Source organism: Lepidochelys olivacea (genome assembly GCF_965140295.1).
Source record: "Lepidochelys olivacea isolate rLepOli2 genome assembly, chromosome: 6".
NCBI lineage: Eukaryota > Metazoa > Chordata > Testudines > Cheloniidae > Lepidochelys > Lepidochelys olivacea.
In genome coordinates, this window is record NC_140416.1 from 70,986,695 (window position 1) to 71,006,924 (window position 20,230).

Sequence of the window (20,230 nt, forward strand, 5' to 3'; positions counted from 1 at the left end):
ACATAACCTCACTAGAAACATCCCCTTTGATATTTTTAATTTAAGAACTATTATCTGTTAATTATGGCATGAAAAACCAAAATACAGGAAAACATCCATGCAACCATAACTCTACCCTGTTTGAGCAATGCTGCAAAACACCCATAACACACATACTTGCACTTTTTGTTTCGCATTTCTTATTTCTTCCTCTCTTCTCCTTCACTCTGAGGACCTGCCCCCGAAGTACACCATCCGTGTATAACAAAAGCTAGGAAATAAACACACGCAGACTTCATTTCATGACAGTTAAGGTTCAGTGGCCTTGAGGTTAAGGTTGTGAACTGCAAATCTGGATACTATTCAATTCCTGCTCTGCCACAGACATCCTTTGTTTTTTGGGCAAGTCACTGAATTGCTGTCTTCCTCAGTTCCGTATCTGCAAAATAGGGATAATAGTACTTCCCTACCTCACAGATATGTTGTGAGAGGAAATACATTAATTATGTGGGTTCTGAAGTGATAAATAAAGAGGAAAGGGCAATAGGAGTATCTATGAGAGACTATACAGAACAAGACACACCTCACCAACTCAAAATCTTGAAAGCATGGAAATAAAAAAAATCCTGCAATTTTTTTTGCCACTTTCACATTGCATACAATGTGCTTGATAACATATTCCAACACTCCGTGAGGCTTTCGTTCCTCAAGAAAATACCAAAAAGCAGTATGTACTCCCAACTACATCAATCTCACACTGTGCCAAATGGTGATATCAGCAATGTTAATGTAGAATAACTTCCTGAATGTGTAGTATAGTCAGATATGCCAGTCTGCTGATAACGGGAGTATCAGAGGTTACTGTTAAGGTTTTGCGCTAGAGTATGATTTTGATGAAGTTGGGGGTATATATTGCTTTTTGGTGTTTAATGGTGATGGAAGTGAAAGCCTTATAGTGTTGGAATGTGTTGTGTTGTAGGCAATGTGAAAGTGGGAAGGAATGTAAGACAATTTCCCTTAACTTTTTATACCCATGCTTTTAAGGGTTTGAGTTCATGGAGTGTGTCCTGATGCAACTTTACTTGTCACCAACTGAATTTTTTTGTGTGTGTTTATAATATGCTGTGTGTGAATATTATTATATGTGATAGTTTAGCCTTATAATTTCTTTTGACTGAAAAAGAGACAGTTGGATATTAGTTTAAATTCAAGGTAGAAGAATTTTCCTTTGTGAACTAAAACCTCCATTCTCAAGTATTAAAACTTTTGAAAACAGCTGTCAAAAAGGAAGTGACTGACATAAGATGATATATTTTACAATTATCAGTGACTAAGAAGTAAGTGAAAACCAGGACTGAAAAAAGCACAGTGACAAATGTTTTAAACTGAGAATGCATTGAAGGCTTTATATATATAATGTTCAGAGGCTTTACCTTGTCTGCAGGTATCATATGGCATGGGCGTAATAATAAGCCAGGAAACCTACAATCCTTTGAGAAAGGAAGGCAGAAAACAAAACTGGCTTTCAAAGCCCATAAGCACTACAATGAATTAAGAAAGTCCAGTGTTTTCCTCTTCATTAAGTGGAGTAAATACAATATTAATGTTTATTGGAACATCAGGAATCAGAACCTGTTGTAAATAGTTGACTGGTTGAACGATAGAGTGACAGCAGGCTATTTCATATCGTGATCTGGTGTGAGTTGATTTTAGATTTCCAGTCACATTCAAAGGCCTTATTATATGTCAGTCTTATTTTTTTAGAAAAAAAAAAACTTATCAAGCTGGATAAATTCGGGCTGTCACATTAAAGTGCAAATAAGAATAAAAGCTTCATATCTTGAAATATCTAAATACAGTCTGAGTGACGTTGTCACCAAATGTTCTCATTAAGTTTTGGACCCTAGCTCAGTAAGAGTGAAATAGGCAGATAGGATTGCCTATTAAGAACATAAGAATGGCCGTACTGGGTCAGACCAATGGTCCATCTAGCCCTGTATCCTGTCTTCTGACAGTGGCCAATGCTGGCTGCTTCAAAGAGAAAGGTGAGTCTGTGTCATAAGCATCCACTTAAGGGATCTCCAAGATTTACAGTGTAACTTTATTGTAGTGCCATGATTGGTGGTAGATTGAGACAGATTTTGCCGCACTTGCTTATAGGCTGTGTCTACGGATGTAAGGAACATGTACTATTTGAAATATTGTGGACTTTTTTTTACCTTTATAATAGTAAAGCCAGGTTAGTAACTCTCTGATCTTTTTTCGTTTTGAAACTGATATAGAAAACTAGTTTCTTAATTTTCATGTATTTATAAAAATAAAAATTGTTTAAAAGATATAAATGTTCTCTAAATTCAGAAGAAAACTCAGCAGTAATTTAAAAAAGTAATGTTAAATACTATTTTAAAATAATTGGATAGGAAGCTGCCATATTGATAATTAGATGGAATGTAGGTCTCAGAATTATAATCCCATTTTAAATCCATAACAAAATGGGAGATTTCCAGAGTTTTTTTAATTTTTCAAGCAATGTGGCTGTTGGGCCAAGTAATCTTGCCATCTGTGACATTTTCCTCATACAACCAATGAAATTGTTTGTAAGGGTATTGATTAGTTGTTACCTCTGATATCATAATGGTCTAGGACTCTTGGAATGGCATAGATACATGCCTTGCTGTACCTATACACTGCATAGGTGTAATATGTAAAGTCAAATGTCTGAGCACTTAAAAATTGGATGGTAACAGACAGAGAATCCCAGTGATGACTGATGTGACTGGTGATAGATACCTTGAACACAAAAAACCCTTAACCATGCTTCTAGCTGTTTCAGTTGCTTCACTCTGACTGAACAGATATTTTAGGCTTCAGAGTGACACAGAGCATGACAATTCTGGAATCTTCTTATATAGCTGAATATATCTGAAGTATTTTTCATATACATTAAAGCCTTGAATTCTCTTCCAGATCTTTATGGCTTAATTGGGTTTTGTGAAGGGTTAGTTCAGTTTTGTGGCTAGGTAAACTTAGTGGGGTAGAGCGTTTTTGGTGGTTTTAAATCTAGACGTGCAAATATCTTTTGGCTAGAATAAGAGGAGACCTGTCTGAAGTTTAGACCTACAACACACAAGCGTACAAAGCTTTACTCACTTCAGTAGTTTGATTAAAGTCAATGAAATTAGTTGTGTGGGTAAGGATTTGCATGCTGTCAGACATAAATGTATCTTGGATTCCAGGTACTGATTCCATGTACTTTGATTGACAAGATTTCTAAATTTTATTACTTCCATTCCATCAATAAGATACTTGCAAAAGGTATGGTGCTATTTAATATATGATTTGGGTTTATAAAACAAAAATGTCATTATTGCTTTTTACAATATAATCACATTTGTAGGTTGCATCAAAGATTAACCTCTTATTCTTGCACATATTTTCCTCTAAATATGATCATGAAGGAGAGATTTTTGGGGAGGGGGGTGTCACTGACTTGTAGAGATTAGCAGAATCAAAAATAATAATAAAGAGAGGGAATCTCCTTAGAAAATGGTCAGTCTGGGTTTATTTTACCTTTGATCTTAACTATACATGCTAACAATTTATTTTGCTTCCTTGACATTTTGAAGTCTCTATAAATATAAACTTTTTAGATTATTATTGAAACTGTCAGTGTAGTTTTTTAAAAATATTAAAATAAAGGAACAAAATAAAATATAGTCAATTAGACTATGAAACAAGATGACACAAAATCCTGTCTAATCGTGTATTTTCCAACACACCTCAGCATATATTTTTATTCCCATTTAAGAATTGCAGCTTTGACAGCAGCAGGCATTTGACGGCAGCTGGACATCTCTGTAGCATACTTTTGATGATTGATTTATTTTTGAACATATAATACAACATTTGGTTAGAACAAGTATTTTAAAATTGATCTTGCACGAATATGTTCAGTGCATTAGCAACGATTACTAATCTGACTGAAATGCTAAAACCCTTGTTTCAACGCACTCATTTTGGAAGGATTTATTCAAACCTGTTTCTAACAAGATTAGGGCTGTCGTTTTATATTTACATTTGTTTCTGAATATTTGCAAGAAAAGCATACTCTGCTTTCACGAATTACAGTGTCAGTTTGGAAGTAACATAGCAGCCAAGTCGGTGCGGTTCCATGTGACAATTTATACACATTATTTAATGAGTGAGTTTACACATTTGCAAATTATTTTAACATAACCACAAACTTTGACTTAATATAAAATCATGTTTGATTTAGTGTTGATGAAAACTGTTGGACTGACAAGGCTGGAAAATGAAGTCCTCTTTATCTACAGGACAACATCCAGGCAAGTGTCTCATACACGATACCCTGCAGTGCGCTCAACCCTGACTGTGGAGAGAGATGACTTTCTTTAGGGGGATCGGGGATAGTTCATTCTCCATGGCCTATACAGTTCTTGGCTTCTCTGCTGAGTTTTCCAATTAGTGTGAATTGTGGTGGTGAATTTCTGATAGTTGAGCTGGAACTAAGAATTAGCAAACTCCCGTCGTAATAGAGGGGCCATCAAACTTTAATCCCTGCTTAGCTGTGCCAGATTCAAACTGCTCACCTACAGGTGAAAAACTATCCAGTGAGCAATACCATGAAGCATCTAGTGCCCCAGTAAGTGCTTATTTAAGGGGTGTGTGTGTGTGTGTGTGTGTATATATATGTTTACATAACTTTAATGTTATTTTAACAGTTTTGTGTGGGGGGTGTGTGTGTGTGTACACACACACACCCCCCAAACAAAACTCTTAAAATAACATTAAAGTTGCAAAGTTAAGTGCTCAAGTTAGAAAATACCAGATGTAAGACAATATATGAAATCTTAATTCTTCCCTTTTGCGTTTATGCATTGTAATAATCTTTCACTGCATGATCACATACTATTTATTCTTCACCTAGGTTGTCAGCAGGGTTTCAGCCAATGCCCTTCAGAGCCACAGCACAGGTTTCTTATCATTTGAACTTAGGAGTAATTAACTGGTAGCAGAAGTTGGCTGTTATCTTCTATGTGGACCAACCCCTGGATTCACCTTTTGCCAGTGGGTTCCTGAACTGTTTGTGAGACAACGGTGGAATGTTGAGTGCCAGAATTTGTGGGTTCTCTTCCAATTTATGGATGGGGAGTGTTGTCTAATGGTTAGGTCCATGGTTGCAGCCAACAGCCAAACTTACAAATTTGGTTCATTTCTTCTGAAAGGCAGTGAAGTTAATGGAAGTGATCTGGATCTATTACATTAGAGATTTAGGTTCTGTTCCCAGGTAGGAGTATAGAGCTTGCTCAGTAATATGGGTTGGGAACTGCAAAAATATTAATGGTGGTTTGTGGAAAAAGTGAAACTAGGATTCATGACCTACAGGCTTCTAGACCTGTATGACTTCCCCAAGGCCAATAAGTACTTTATGGGGTAGGATCTCCTCACTTACACTCATTTAAAAAAAAATTGAAATTTTACTTGGGAAGTGAGACACTTGTCATCAATTGTGTGAGTACCATGCAGAATATGTGGTAAGTGTAAACTTGAAAGCAAAACGTTCAATTTTAGATTTTATGTAACAATGTGAAAATTACTTCAGGCCTGCTGAGTATCTCTCAGGGAGATTACTTGTGTATAAATGTTTCTAATATCAGAGTGTATATTAAGATTTATCTAGTGGATTTAATGAATGGAAGATGAGGTTGATGGTTATAGGAACGTGGCTACATAAACTAGCTGTGTGTACAATTTTGCCTTAATTCTGCAGGCACAGGGGTCAGCCTACATGATGTTCATTGTAGGATCTATGCCTTGACTCAGTGTTTTGTTTTTTGCTTATTTACGCATATATGAAAACAACCCTAACATAGATATCCGTAATCCCTACTGCTCACCTGCCTAGGCATTATCAGCTGACAATTTCCTGTATGAATCATGGTGGAGGTAATTAGAAATAGGCCAAAATACTTAATTTACTTGTCCATTTGTAACTAAATTACTAAACTATTTTCAACCACACTTTGTAAATTGGACCTATTTCTAGGGTTTCAGTTGTATGTCCCATTTTAGTCCAAAGTATATTTTCACTTGTGACTTATAAAAACAATCTCTATATTTGTGTGACAATGACTTCTTGTAAAAATGGGGTTCTAAATATGTAAGCTATCAGCCTGTTATATCTCCACAGAAGTGTGTTGCAGGTTACCATTATAAAACATTTTTTCCATTTGTGAAAAATGTCTAAAATATGACAACCATATTATGAAATATTTTAGTCATTTACATTTATTTTTTGAAAATCTGTACAAGAAGTGTGAAATGCAGATAACCACTTAATGGCTGTGGTTTTAGGGCTATATTCTATCCTTGCTTATGCCCCATATTTGCCTTATTTATATGTAGTCTAAATTAGGGATGTAAATAGCGGTTAAAAAAATAACCATGTAACCGATTAAAATTTTATTGGTTAAACGTTTAACCGGGGAACTTCGGATGCGAGGGGTGCTGCAGCACCCTCACATTTTATGTTGGGCTGCGTTGCCTGGGGGCTGGGGATCCTGGCTGGTGGACCTCGCTGCCGGAGACTCCGCCACTGCGGTTGGGGACTTTGTTGCTTGCCACTGGCCCCCGCTACGGCTGGGGTCCTGGCTGTCGGCCCTATGCCTGGGGACTCCACTGCCAGCCCTGTGGCCAGGGTCCCTCCTGGCTGCTGCACCTGGGGTGGCTGCAGAGTCCTGGGCTCTGGCCAGCAGTGGAGTGTAATCATCTGGCATGCCTCTGCAGCCCCTGCTGGGGGGAGGCACATGGCTCCGCATGCTGCTTCTGTTTGCAAGTACCTCACTCGCTGCTCCCGTTGGCTGCAGTTCCCCGTTCCCGGCCAATAGGCGCTGTGGGGGGGTTCTTGCAGGCAGGAGCAGTGCACAGAGACCCCAGCCTCCTTTTCCTTCCAGGGGCCGCAGAGGTGTGCTGGCCACTTCCAGGAGTGGCATGGGGTCAGGGAAGGTAGGGAGCCTGCCTTAGCCCCGCTGCTCCGCAGGACTTTTAGCGGCCGGAGATTGCGATCGATTGGTAGAGGCTCCAGGATTGACCAGTTGATCGCTTCTACCTGTTGGTGACCACTAATCTATACAGTGTAAAATTAATGCAAGTCTGCCTGAACTACCATCATTCTGAGTGTGCATTCTGTTTTGGCTTCACAGGGCAGAATTTGTCCATATTACACAAGTGCCCTTTGCCCTTGTTAGGTTAAATTAATGAATTCTTAATCTGCTTGCAATACAGAAGGGCTGAATGTATGTCCAGGAGATATAAGTAGGGTAGTGCAAAAGACTAGAATATTATTAGTATTATCTTCAAAGGTTACAAATCTACCTGACTCCATTTGTGATTGATAAAATTAAGTTATTGGAGGACTCTCTTGTACATTTCTGGATTTAAGGGAAAAAATACCTTTAATGAACACCCTTGTGAAAATGGATTTTTTTGAGGCTGTGTTGTTACTCATTTTGGGGCAAATTGTCCTGATGCAACCCCATTAATCTCACTATCAATATGCCAGGAATGAATTTGGTGCACTAAATTAAAATCTTATATGGCTTCCCAAGAGGAATTTAAGTTGCTGTGCTATTAATGTACCTCTTGTGTTTCTATTCATGCTTAGAGCAGCCACTCAATTAATAAAACCAACCTCCCTACTTGGCTTTCTTCATAAAAGCTTCTGAATGCCCATTTTATTCCATGAAACATTACAAGTATTAAGATCATAAGCCACTTTCTGTGTTAGTGTTTTATTATTGTTAGTATTATCATAGTGCCTAGGAGCCCTAGTCATGGACCCAGGACCCTATTGTGCTAGGTACTGTAGAAATACAGAAAAGAAATTTGGCCTCTGCCCAAAGATATTACAGTTGAAGTATAAGATAAGAGACATCAGATGGATACAGACAGATAGACGGGGAAGTACAAGGGAAGAGTGAGACAACAATATATTGTATTTGTATTGTATTTATTGAGACAGATGTTTTTATATTGTAAGTTCTATGGGGCAACGTGTTCTTTGTGTAGCAAATTGCACCTATTTTGAATCACTTTCTATAAATAAATGTAAAGTTTATTAGCACAGTGCTATATACATAATATTCAATAGGAATCCAGTTTGTAAACCTTTTGTCTGGGTAACTCTATGGCTAATTACGTCATGCAATCTATGCGTGTTTGTGGATGGATAGAATTGTTACCACTGGAAAATCCAGACTAACAATGCCTTATAACTGGGCAAAATAAAGAGAAAAGGATTAAGGAAACCTGAAACTTTCTGATGGGCATAATATTTAAAGTTCAGTACAGAGCAATTGCAGGGCCAATGAAAAAAGTAGCATATGATGAATGTGGTTGCAAGGAGTTTTAAGGAGGTAATAATTGCACAAAATAGGGAAAGATGATGATACACGAGATGAGTATATAGAGATAGTACTGAAAGCAGGTAGAGGGAAGTCAGAAGAGGAAAAGCATAAAATGAGTTACAGTACTTATATATTGCAAAAGTTGGAAAAGAAAATGAGGAAAAAGTACTATAAGGTATAAAAGAAGCAAGAGAAGGACAAAGTAAAGTATATCAGCAATATAATAGGGAGGAAGAACAGAAATGCCCTGAAAAAGAGAAAATGGAAATATACTCAAGCTACAATGGAAGAGCGGGGAACATATAAGTACCTAGAAAGACAGATAAAATGCTTCAGTCTTCTCTCAGTAGGATAATATAAAGAGGATTTTAAGAGGGATGATGACAACTTCTCTTGGTTATCAGATACAACTATTTAAAATAATGTATTCCATTTGGAAGATCTCTCTTTCTTTAATTTTTAGAGTTGTATTAAAAAGCCTTGAATTCACAGTGTTTGTTGAGTGTGAGTGTATGTGTACATGCCAAGTGTGCCAAGACTCACCCTTAGTGAGTGGTTGAGTACAGGCAGGATGTTATGGATTGCTGTTATATTTTCTCCATTCCTTTTAGCTCATGGTTTGAGCCAAAACTCAATACTTAGGCTCCAGTCAAGAGGAGAGTGCTGATTCCAGGGAATTGTCCAGTTGAAAACCGTATTCCATTCATTTTAGGGCCCTCATTCTTGAAGCATAGGTATCAGCATCAACTTGTCTGTAAGAAAGTGGCTGAACCAAATGTCTGGTACTGTTTTTGCTTTCCTCTCAGCTGCTATACCTTTCCAACTCATTGTGCAAAATCTGTGTGTGAAGGGGTGTCTGTACCCTGGGAAATGTGGGAAGAGTTATCCTGCTTTGCTACAAATTGTCCACAGCTGCCTGGCCCTTTCATAGGGATTTGCAAAGGAGTAGGTTGGGATCAGAGGTGGGGAATCAGTGACACTAATCTCTTCCAAAAGGGAGCAGGATGATGGGGTCTGAGGGGAAGTGAAAGATGCTCTTGGGCAAGGGGGCTCTGAAATAGCACAAGCTCTTGTGCAGTTGATGAGCCTGAGGCAAACCTGGCTCATTTTCATCCCCCATGTACGGACCTTTGGAGAGCTTTGTTGACATGACTTAGTCCTTAAAGGGGCAGGATGTAGTTTTGTTTTGTTTTGTTCGTCTGCCATAACCGCTGCCTGTAGAGAATAGCCTAATTTTCTGCTTTATCTCCTGGGATTGTGTGACTAGTTTTTTTCATACCATTCCTCACCCAATCCCAGCTGCAAAATCGCAAAGGCTTCCTCAGGCTATGTCTACACTACACAGCTGTTAACGACAGGGCTGTGTTGCTACAGCCGTGCCGCTAAAAGGTGTGCAGTGTAGCCGCTGTTTGACGGCTCTCCTGCCAACAAAAAACTTCCACCCCTAACGAGCGGCATTTCTGTTGTTGGCAGGAGAGTGCTCCTGCCGACAACCTGCTGTTCACACTGGTGCTTGTTGCGGCAAAACGTTTGTCTTTCGGGGGGAGGGAAAGGTTTGTTGTTCAATTGCCAGTGTAGACGTAGCCCTAGAAAGACTCCTGCTTTGAAACAGGAGTGGATTAAAGCGCATTTAGTGTCCTGCAACCTAGTATCAGGTAGATTTACATCCCAGCTTGCTACAAAGTGTTTGTATACACAACCCCTATATCTGTCTTGGGGATAAATAGTAGCATTCTTGGTTGAAGACCAACATCATTGTCAAGCTACATATTCATGATAATATTTTTTAACAAGTTAAAGGAACACTGTAAAATAAAAAATCACTCTTCTGTCTGAATTTTACTTCCTATTTTTTGTTAAATTAACACGTAAACTTGCTTCTACTGAGATTAGAGAGAGAAATATTTTTTTTTCTGTTTTTGTTACGTTTACATTTGATAACTTTGTACATTCATTTAGTTTTTCCTATTTTTGTGTGTGTCTTTAACACAGTAAATGAGTGAAAATTAAAAAAAAAAAAAGGGAAATGTAATTAAAAAACATCCCATGAAATTGACTGGAGACTTGGGGGAAAATGTGGTATTGAAACTACTTTAAATTCATTTTTCAAACTGACTAGATGTCAAGCTGATAGTGACCCTTTAAAGTTGCAGCTATTTGGAGATATTGCTTTAAAAAAGTGTAAAGATAAAATTTTTTGTTTGCTTATTTAAGGTCACATTATTTAAAAGTTGACCTTTTAAGGTAGTTCTTAGATTTTGTTTTAACTTGTATGATTATTGGATATTGTGGTATATTTAGGGGCCACATTTAATACTGATGTCTTCTTGCTACCAAAGTAAAAATAATTTCTCATTTCAATGTTATGATGCCAAAGGTAGCAAAAAAGTCACTCTGAATAGGTAGATGAGAACAAAGTGTGAAGTGGAAAGAAAGAGGTTTATATGTACGGATGTATGTCTTAGGTAGTTACTGTACTAATGGTGAAAAATAGCCACCATGTAGAAATAGTAAGGAAATTTAGTCTCTAAAGCTTCACTATGCAAAAAAAGGAATGTTTAAAAATATATGTATTTGATAAAATCAATAGTAGTTTTGAAGATAAAAATGTACATTTAAGTAATCTGAACGTTGAATTTGTAAACGTAATTAGTGGCAGAACCTTTTTTAGACTATGCCAATATATTATTTGTGTATATTATTATATGTATTATTTACTTCTGTGAAGCACTATATTGGAATTGCAAATGGTCTAAATTTATATTTTTTTAAAGTTTATCCATTCAAAGGTAAATTTCAGCCTTGTACCTAGAGAATTAGGCTGCACAATTCCCATTAACGCTATGATAATTTTGTGATTTATTTCTTAAAGCTCAAAATGAAATTTTAACTTCAGTGCCCTGCTTATTTGAGCTTTGGTATTTAATGTAGCTGATGGAAAAAGACCCTGAAAAATAGAATCTCATTTGGAGTTATCTCAGCATTTCAGCTGAAATTAAATCCATGCTAGTTTTCTGAAAACTGGCATGGCTGGAGTAAGAAGCATAGGGTCGTATTTTGATCACGGCTTGACAGGAACAAATGGTACAGACAGCTCTGTGTATGGTAGCTAATTATGGTGCCAGAGTTGGCTTAGGTGGGTCTGCCTTGTCTGAATTTTGGAAGATTCTTTATTAAAGTGATAAGCAACAATAGTAAAGGCAATTTGTATTTGGTGTGTTGGGTGTATTTGGCCAAGGGCCATCAGCCAACCAAAAAATGCAATAATACCTTACTAAAGCATGCCCAAGTATGGTTTACTGTTGAAATGTGTCTCCTCATCTTTAAATAGTGGGGATTAGATTGGATTATGTATTGGGTATTTCAGTCCAAAACATTTGCTTGCCCATAGCAAACCATTCAATCTAGAGGAATTGGTCAGGTGGCTTCTCCTCAATTAGCGTGGCAGGTGGATTTTGGATCTTTATTTTATTGAAATCATAGCTGTGCACTAGCTCCTAGCAATGCAGATCTGGCACCACATCACCAAAAAAAGAGGTAGTTCCCTAAACTTGTTTTAGAGTTTTTATTTGTTGCTTTGGGATTAAGAAGAGGGAAAAGGTAATTTACCTAAAGCTCATACAAAACAGTGGAGCGTGCATATATAAACATTTCCTGTTATTGGCAACATGGTATATCGCAGTGGCTTTTGAACGCTACCATGTCATGATCCCATAACCCAAAATTAGATCCGCCACTTCCTATTTGTATGTGCAGGCTTTAATATTTTGGTTGGAGGATCCAGGAGATGTTTGTATAAAAGCTAAATGCTGGATGAATCTTACTTATTTATATCATCATTTAAATGTCACAGGCAGATGATGATGATGATGATGCTGAATCACAAGAAGAGAAAAAGGATGAACTGAGAGGCTATTCAAAAAGAAAGATAGTCTCCAACTGGAACCGTTATGAAGGTGAAGATGCTGAGAAGGAGGCACAAAATGAAAGTGGAGAATCTCAGAGGGGAACGGACTTCAGTGTTCTGCTTAGCTCAGCAGGTAAGGATGAGAAAATCACATAGAGTATTGGTTATTTATGAGAGACATTTTTTTCATCATAACTCTAGCTTTAGCTCTTAGCCTTGGTTCTGGAATGGCACTTGGAATGCTACTTGTATGCACTTGACTAAATCCAGTATTGAGTTTAGGATCCCTTAAAATTATTCCAGAAAGAGTTTTCCATGCCTGTTTCATATGGAGTAGTCAGCATTATGAACTTATTGATGAGTAACTGTGCTAGTATAGAAGGGTATGTAAAAGGTTACACACTATCTGGATGGTTTGAAAAAGCTGTGAAAACTAACATGCAGATTCGTTATGCCTAGAATTGCCAGCTACAGGCAGCAGGGGCAACTTAGGAATGTTCGACAATAAATACATAAGGACCAGACCTTGTAGTCCTTACTTGCGCTGAAGTCCCTTGAAATCAATAGTTTTGCCTAACTGAGGATTGCAGGATCAGGCCCTCAATTACAAGTTTTAATAATTTTTTTAACCAGTTAATTTAGTTTGATCACTGAATATTGTAGCGAATGCTGTCCAGTTAAAATGAGGTGTGTACATCTTATTTCAGAGCTTAATTTGTCTCATCTTCACTCTTCCTCTTGACAAGACCTTGTGGCTATTAGCAGGTATCTTAGAATAATAAATCTTATACTCTAGAATACCTCAGCATGATGGAGAGGCAGCTCGCTTCTGAGGCTCTGTTCATAGTAGGCTGAAACCATGCTAATGGCCAATTTTGGTAGCCTGGCTTCCTTCACTGGTTTACCTAAAACATATTTCCACGTTGTTGGAATAGCTGTAGCTCACGAAAGCTTATGCTCAGATAAATTGGTTAGTCTCTAAGGTGCCACTAGTACTCCTTTTCTTTTTGCGAATACAGACTAACACGGCTGCTACTCTGAAACTGTTATGATATGGCTTTCAGGAAAAAAATAATCTTTCTTTATACTGAGCAGGGAACCATCTTAGTAACAATTGTTTCTAGCATGATTAGTCTGTGGTGTAGAATGGGCCATATGCCTATGAGTTTAGGGTTTCAGTAAAAATTGTAATGATGTTTCATCATTTTTCTTGTGTGATAGTATTAAAACTCCAGTTAGAAATCTCTCTTTTGTGCTGTGTACTTTTTAGAGCTAAACTACAAAGAACTAAGTTTCTAACAACTTGTATTGTTTAAAAAATTATATTGTCAACAATTTTTGTTGTTTGTGAATTCTCTAAATGGCTGAAATTTAAAATTTGTGTAGTAGTCTTTTTAATACTTACCAATTCCTTGTCCTTCGTTGTGCATATAAACCAGTTTATTATATAGGGCATGTCACAACTGCTGTGCTGCTGGCATTGTTTTGTTTTGTTTTGTTTTGTTTTTTTTATAAAAAGAAATACCAACGAAGCAAATGAAATATTTGCTTTGGGAAGATAAAAAGAAGATAAAAACCTTACAAAAGAATAATATGGATTTCTCACAGAGATGCAAGGGAAAAAAGTAGATCATATTTTGAGCTCATAAACTTTGATGATCTTTAACTGTACACTAAATTGCTTATGAAAAATACTCAAGCCTTGCTTAAACTGTTTTTTAAATTAAAGTATAATCTCATTCTTATAATGCCATTTTGATTATTAAATTAATTGTATGTTATTGAAAATTATAATTTCAGTATGCCTGTATGGATTATAAAACGTTGGGTTTTACAGCATGGTAGGGATTCACGAGTTGCCTGTTCTGTTTGTATTCATAAAGACTGAGAAACCGATTACTAGAAACTGAAGTTGCTTGTTTTATACCTGTTTAAAACAAGATAATCTAGTTTGTGACTGTTGACCATTCACATACCCCTGGGGAATGCCTTACGTTTTTTAAAATCTAATTTAGAGTTTATCATGTTTTATATCCTGTAAACTGTTTTCATTCTGAATTTCTTTATATTTGCTGTCGTATCAGCAAACATTTTTATATACAATTTATATGTAATATTTTTAGTATGACAGAAGCATTTTTAGTTTCTTTTTTCTGTTATACTAATTTAGAAAAAACAAACTGTTCCTTTGTAGTCTGGGACAATTACTCCTCTCACCCTCTTGTCAGCACTAGAAAAGTCAGGAAGAAGATTATCAAGTCCTATCATTATTATTTAAAAAAATTGTTTTTCTATACAATAGAATTATTATTTGATCCCTAAGTATTCTGCTCCTTGTGAGCTTTTGTTAAGAATTGCTTCTGAGTTATGTGATGAACTAAAAAATAAATCCGCACCTATCTGCAGTACTCTTTCTATATTTTAATTTAGCAGAGCTAGAATCTTTGTAAAAGTAATATAATTGTACACAATTGCATGAAGTCTTTGAAAGTATTTTGTTGGTCTAACCAAGTTTTAAGAGCTGCTTGCTAAATGCTGAAGTTGTAAGATTTACTTATTTCTATTTTAATAACGTTAGTGGAAACCCAGATTATTGTAATTGAGAAGTCCCTTCAACTTCCATGTTGCAATGAGATCTGGTTTGTTCTGGGCAATAGAATTTTTCCTACCTTATCATTTCTGCATTTCAATTATTTCTCTGAGGTAGAATCTACATATATAGGCAGAATGTGGAAAAATTACCCGAGTGAGTGATAGTTTTGTTGCAATATACAGGCAACTAAATTTACCTATCAGACATTGCCGTGTCCCTCTAACTTGCTTAACAGTATCTACTATACAGAGATATGTTTCTCCCTGTTATTTACAGGTAGGTACTAATTTACATTCTCTCCCCATTCTCCCCTTATTTATTCTGACTGATTTAGGCTCTTCAGCAATTTCTTTGCTCCACTGTGCTCCCTTTTCATCACCTGACAGTACAAATGGAGTTGAGACTGATTGCAAACACTCAGCTGGAGGATTCCATAACATGGGGGAGTCCTCAGTGAGTGTAAAGCTAGCAGAGCTGGCTCATATATTACCTTACCCCAGCCCCTGAGTCTGTGAACTTTCATGGGTACAGAATAGCAATGCACAAAGCCAGGTGCTGCATATTAGAGCACTCCTGAGCTTGCTTTATCCGAGAGGGGCTGAGGTGAGGTGAGGCAGAGAATGAGGATACACTCAATGACAGTTAGACACACCAGAGAATCTAGACTACCATCTTTGTACTGAGGAAGTAGAAGGGAAGGCAAAGATTATTACTTTTCTTCTGTATGATGATTTACCTTTTTCACTCTTAGTAACAAATCCTGTATTTTCTTTGAAAACTTCGGGAGTAATAAAAATAATTGTTCTTCAAATATTTGTCCACATGGATCCCACTCTAGATGTGCATGCACGCCCATGCATGTAAGATGGAATTCTTCTTACCAGTCATGGCAGCAAGACAGAATTTAGCAGTGCCCACCTGCTTCCTTCTGTCAGAGTTTAGTTAGTTTAGTACTTAACATTTTTTTTAATTTAGCCTGCTGACAAAAAATAAAAATAAAATAGAAAACCCCTAGGATCATTGATACAGTGGCATTGATCTCATGGCTGAGGCAAAGTCACTGTCCTTCAAGTCCTGCCCTTCTGGTGAGCTGGCAGTGTCCTCAAGTGATGGGCATTCTAAATGCTTTTCCCACTATTTTTGCTCTGGACTGCACAGCATGACCTTTAACCGTTAGCGACATCTAATCCTGTTGTTCTGGATTATCTATTACCCTTGAAACATTTAGGACTTTAATTTAGCTTGGGTAGGGTTTGTGTAGCCAGGGTATCTGCCTGTTGCCCTCCGTTTCAAGGTTTACATATTCCCACATTCAATTATATCTAAGTTCTTGAAAGGTCTGATCCATGTATTGTCCCCCCAACGAGGGACATTTCCCCTCCTGGGAACCTAAATATTGTACTCCTGGCCCTAATAGATCTCCTCCTTTTGAGCCTTTACCGTCATGCTCCTTTACCACCTCTTTATCAAGGAAGCATTTTTGTTACCTCTGCTCAAAGGGTGAGTGTGATTCAAGTGTTAAGGGCAGGACCTCCCTATGCTATTTTCACAAAAACAAGGTGTCTCTGAGGACTCACCATCCTAAATTCTTACCTAAAGTGGTGTCATTTGAATCAATATATATATATTTTCCAGAGTTTTTCTCCAAACCCCATTTGATCTCTGTAGAAACAAAACTTCACACGCTCAGTGTCTTGATGGTAATCCTCCACTCTACTATTTGTTCCGTAGAACAAAGCTTTTCCATAAGTCACCAAGGCTATTAGTAGCATTTGGTGACAGGTCTAGAGGGCAGGCTAATCTAACTCATACTTCCTTGCCACTGAAGAGTCTTTTAGCTTTGGGATACCGCAGTGGTTCTCAAACTGTGGGTCAGGACCCCAAAGTGGATCGCGACCCTGTTTTAATGGGGTTGCCATAGGTGATGTTAGACTTGCTGGGGCCTGGGGCCAAAGCTGAAGCCGGAGCCCCATCACCCAGGGATGAAACCTAAGCCTGAGCCTCACTGCCCTGAGTGGTGGGGCTCGGGCTTTGGCTTTTCCCCCCCTTCCTCCCCAGAGGTGGCGGGGCTTGGGTGGACTCAGGCTTTGTCGTCCCCCCCCCCCCGAGTTATGTAATAATTTTTGTTGAAGGGGGTTGGGATGCAATGAAGTTTGAGAACCCCCAGGATACTGTATTGGCAAATTTCAGAGTAACAGCAGGAGTACTTGTGGCACCTTAGAGACTAACCAATTTATTAGAGCATAAGCTTTCGTGAGCTACAGCTCACTTCATCAGATGCATATCGTGGAAACTGCAGCAGACTTTATATATACACATTCATATTCTCTGTGTATATATAAAGTCTGCTGCAGTTTCCACGATATGCATCTGATGAAGTGAGCTGTAGCTCACGAAAGCTTATGCTCTAATAAATTGGTTAGTCTCTAAGGTGCCACAAGTACTCCTTTTCTTTTTGTATTGGCAAAGGAATTGAAGGACAGTTGGGCTTGCTCTACACTTAATGCCCTTGGGTGCAGATGAGTAGGGGTGAGAGGATATGCAGATGGGGCCCCAATGGATGCTGCTGGCCAAAGACTTTTATCTGGAATGCATGGGGCACATGTGCACCTAGAGTGGGATCCCTGTGGACAAAACATTTTGAATACCCACATTTACTGGTTAAATGGTTAAATAACCATTCTTTTTCTCTCACTGCCCTCAGCTTTACAGAGAGCCTTTGGCAAGTGGGAGTTAGTGTACATGTTAGAGTAGGTTTGCGATTCTCTGTAGTATGAAAATCTCAGAGTATAGTAAACTGTGTGTCCAATTTTGTGGCATGCATAATAAGGTGAATCACCCAATAATTTTTCTTGTGATTTGTTTGATTAAATTAGAACTGTATTTCCAAAAGTGAAAACCGTATTTTCTTCTTTTAGACTTGGTGAAGAAATACTTTCCAGTTAGGAAAGTTATGTTTAACAACCATGCACACTTTGAGAAAAAAATTATCTTTTTGGACATATAGAAGTGAATTCACAGGCAGATTTTAATTTTGTGTTTTCATCATCAATACACATTATTTCTTCACAAAGCACTTTATCCTCCTCTCTTGAGCTTTAAATGGAGCAATAAGTATGTGGGGGAAAAGCAGCAGAAATTGAGTTCTAAAGGAAAAATGTGTTTGTGAATATTCCTTATACACATTTATAAGTGGAACAAACAATAATTGAAAGAGTGACTTTTTTTCTACTTTTTATATCTGAATGAGAGAGAGTAATTTTAAACGATTGTAGCACCTCATCTGAATGATTTTGGTCTGGCCTGAGGTTGGTGTAGGGTCTTGGAGGTGAAAGTCTGTTGGTCTTCTGCATCATTATGCCAGCATGCAGCTAATATCTTGAAAAGGGTGGGATCATTAAATATGCTCAGTACAGTGACTGGAAAATGCATTTTAAAATATTGAACCTTTACTTAGAACTAGCAGTGCAATTCTATTCGCGTTTGCTGTTAATATGAGTTCTTGACTTTGCAGTGAAGATAGCATTGTGTGGGTATTGGTGGATGAGTGAAATTATCCATCGCTGGAATAGAAGAAAAATATGTACTGTTCTATGAAATGAACACTCCTGAAATAGAACATGAACTTACATACATCTGTAGGGTTTTTTATGATTAACTCTACTGTCATTCTTAGCACGTCCCTGGATGGCTACATCTGTTTTCTATAATCAGTGTATTAATATGTTACGTTTGTATTTATATAGAACATTTCATACCAAATGATCCCAAAGTGCTTTATAAGCTATACACCAGGATAAGTACAGCAATTTCAAGGGTGGAAAGCAGCAGCTATTTTAATAGCAATCAAGCAACACTAAATAACAGTTAAGGACAAGATGGGAAGAATAACGTAGCCAAATGAAAATCTGACTAGGTCAGAGGTGGGCAAACTCGGGCCTGTTCTGCCTGGCCCCTGAGCTCCTGGCCTGAGAGGCTAGCCCCCGGCCCCTCCCCTACTGTTCCCCCTCCCCCGCAGGCTCAGCTCACGGGGTCACCGGAGCAATGCTCTGGATGGCAGGGCTCCGAGCTCCTGGGGCAGCACAGCTGCAGAGCCTCGGCCTGACCTGGTGCTCTGTGCTGCACGGCGCATGGCTGGCTCCAGCTGGGTGGTGTGGCTGCCAGTCCTGGTGCTCTGGGCGCCGCCAGCCACCAGTGCTACAGGCAGTGTGGTAAGGGAGCAGTGGGGGGTTGGCTAGAGGGCAGTGGAGTTCAGGGGCAGGGGATGTGGATAAGGGTCGGGGCGGTCAGAGGGCGGGGAATGGGGGTGTGTGAATGGGGGCAGGGATCCCAGGGGGCAGTCAGGAAGGAGAGGAGGGGTTGGATGGGGTGGCAGGAGGCAGTCAGGGACAGGGGTTCTGGGGGCAGTCAGGGGACAGGGAGCGGGGGGGTGGATGGGGCAGGGGTCCCGGGGGAGCAGTCAAGAATTCCTGAGAGGACGGGTTGGATGGGGTGGTGGGAGGCAGTCAGGGGTGGGGGTTTCGGGAGCGGTCAGGGGACAGGGAGAAGGGGTGATTGGATGGGGCATGGGTCCTGGGGGGGCAGTCAGGAAGGAGGGGGGGTTGGATGGGGCAGCACGGGGCAGTTAGGGGTGGTCGGTCAGGGAGAAGGGGTGGTTGGATGGGGCAGGAGTCCCGGGGGGGCCATCAGGGGTGAAAAGTAGGGGGGGTCAGATGGGGGCGGGGGCAGGGGCAGGAGCAGGGCCATACCTGGCTGTTTGGGGAGGCACAGCCTCCTCTAACCGGTCCTCCATACAATTTTGGAAACCTGATGCGGCCCTCAGGCTAAAAAGTTTGCCCGCCCCTGGACTAGGATGTAGGGGCTAACACCCTGCATAAAGTGCTATGGGTTATTTAATAAGCACAAGTGGTGAGCAGGGTGTTGAATTATGTCTCCTGCAAAAGAGTGCATCTCCAGCACACACTGTTGTTGCTATGCTGGGGATGTTGGTTTAGAGCTGACTCTGAGGAAAAGACCATGCAGTCAGGGGTGCTGGAACAATTTTTATAGTGGGGGTGCCGATGATGGAAACTATGTATTACGTGTTTGTTATTACTACTTCAAGCCGGGGGTGTGGCAGCACCCCTTTTCCAGCACCACTGCTTCCAGACAAAATATATGTACTTTGAATGCCCTGAGGTGCTACAGGGCAGATGAGGAACAAGGGAGATTTGCTTGTCAGTAACTAAACAACAAAAGTGGTAGAGGAAATGGCAACTTCCTTTCTCTTTTATTTCATAGGAAGTAAGAAAATGAAGTTAGGTAGAGGGAGGCATTATTTAGTTT

At 39.1% G+C, this 20,230-nt stretch overlaps 1 protein-coding gene across 1 annotated transcript in view; it reads left to right on the forward strand.

Moving 5' to 3' along the window:
• The window catches only part of AVEN (apoptosis and caspase activation inhibitor), a 170,692-nt gene that overhangs the window by 24,456 nt on the left and 126,006 nt on the right, over positions 1-20,230 (forward strand). Inside the window, exon 2 of the mRNA XM_084631722.1 lies at positions 12,259-12,445. Coding sequence (XP_084487848.1) covers positions 12,259-12,445 — 187 coding nt within the window. The remainder of the gene's footprint in view (positions 1-12,258; positions 12,446-20,230) is intronic.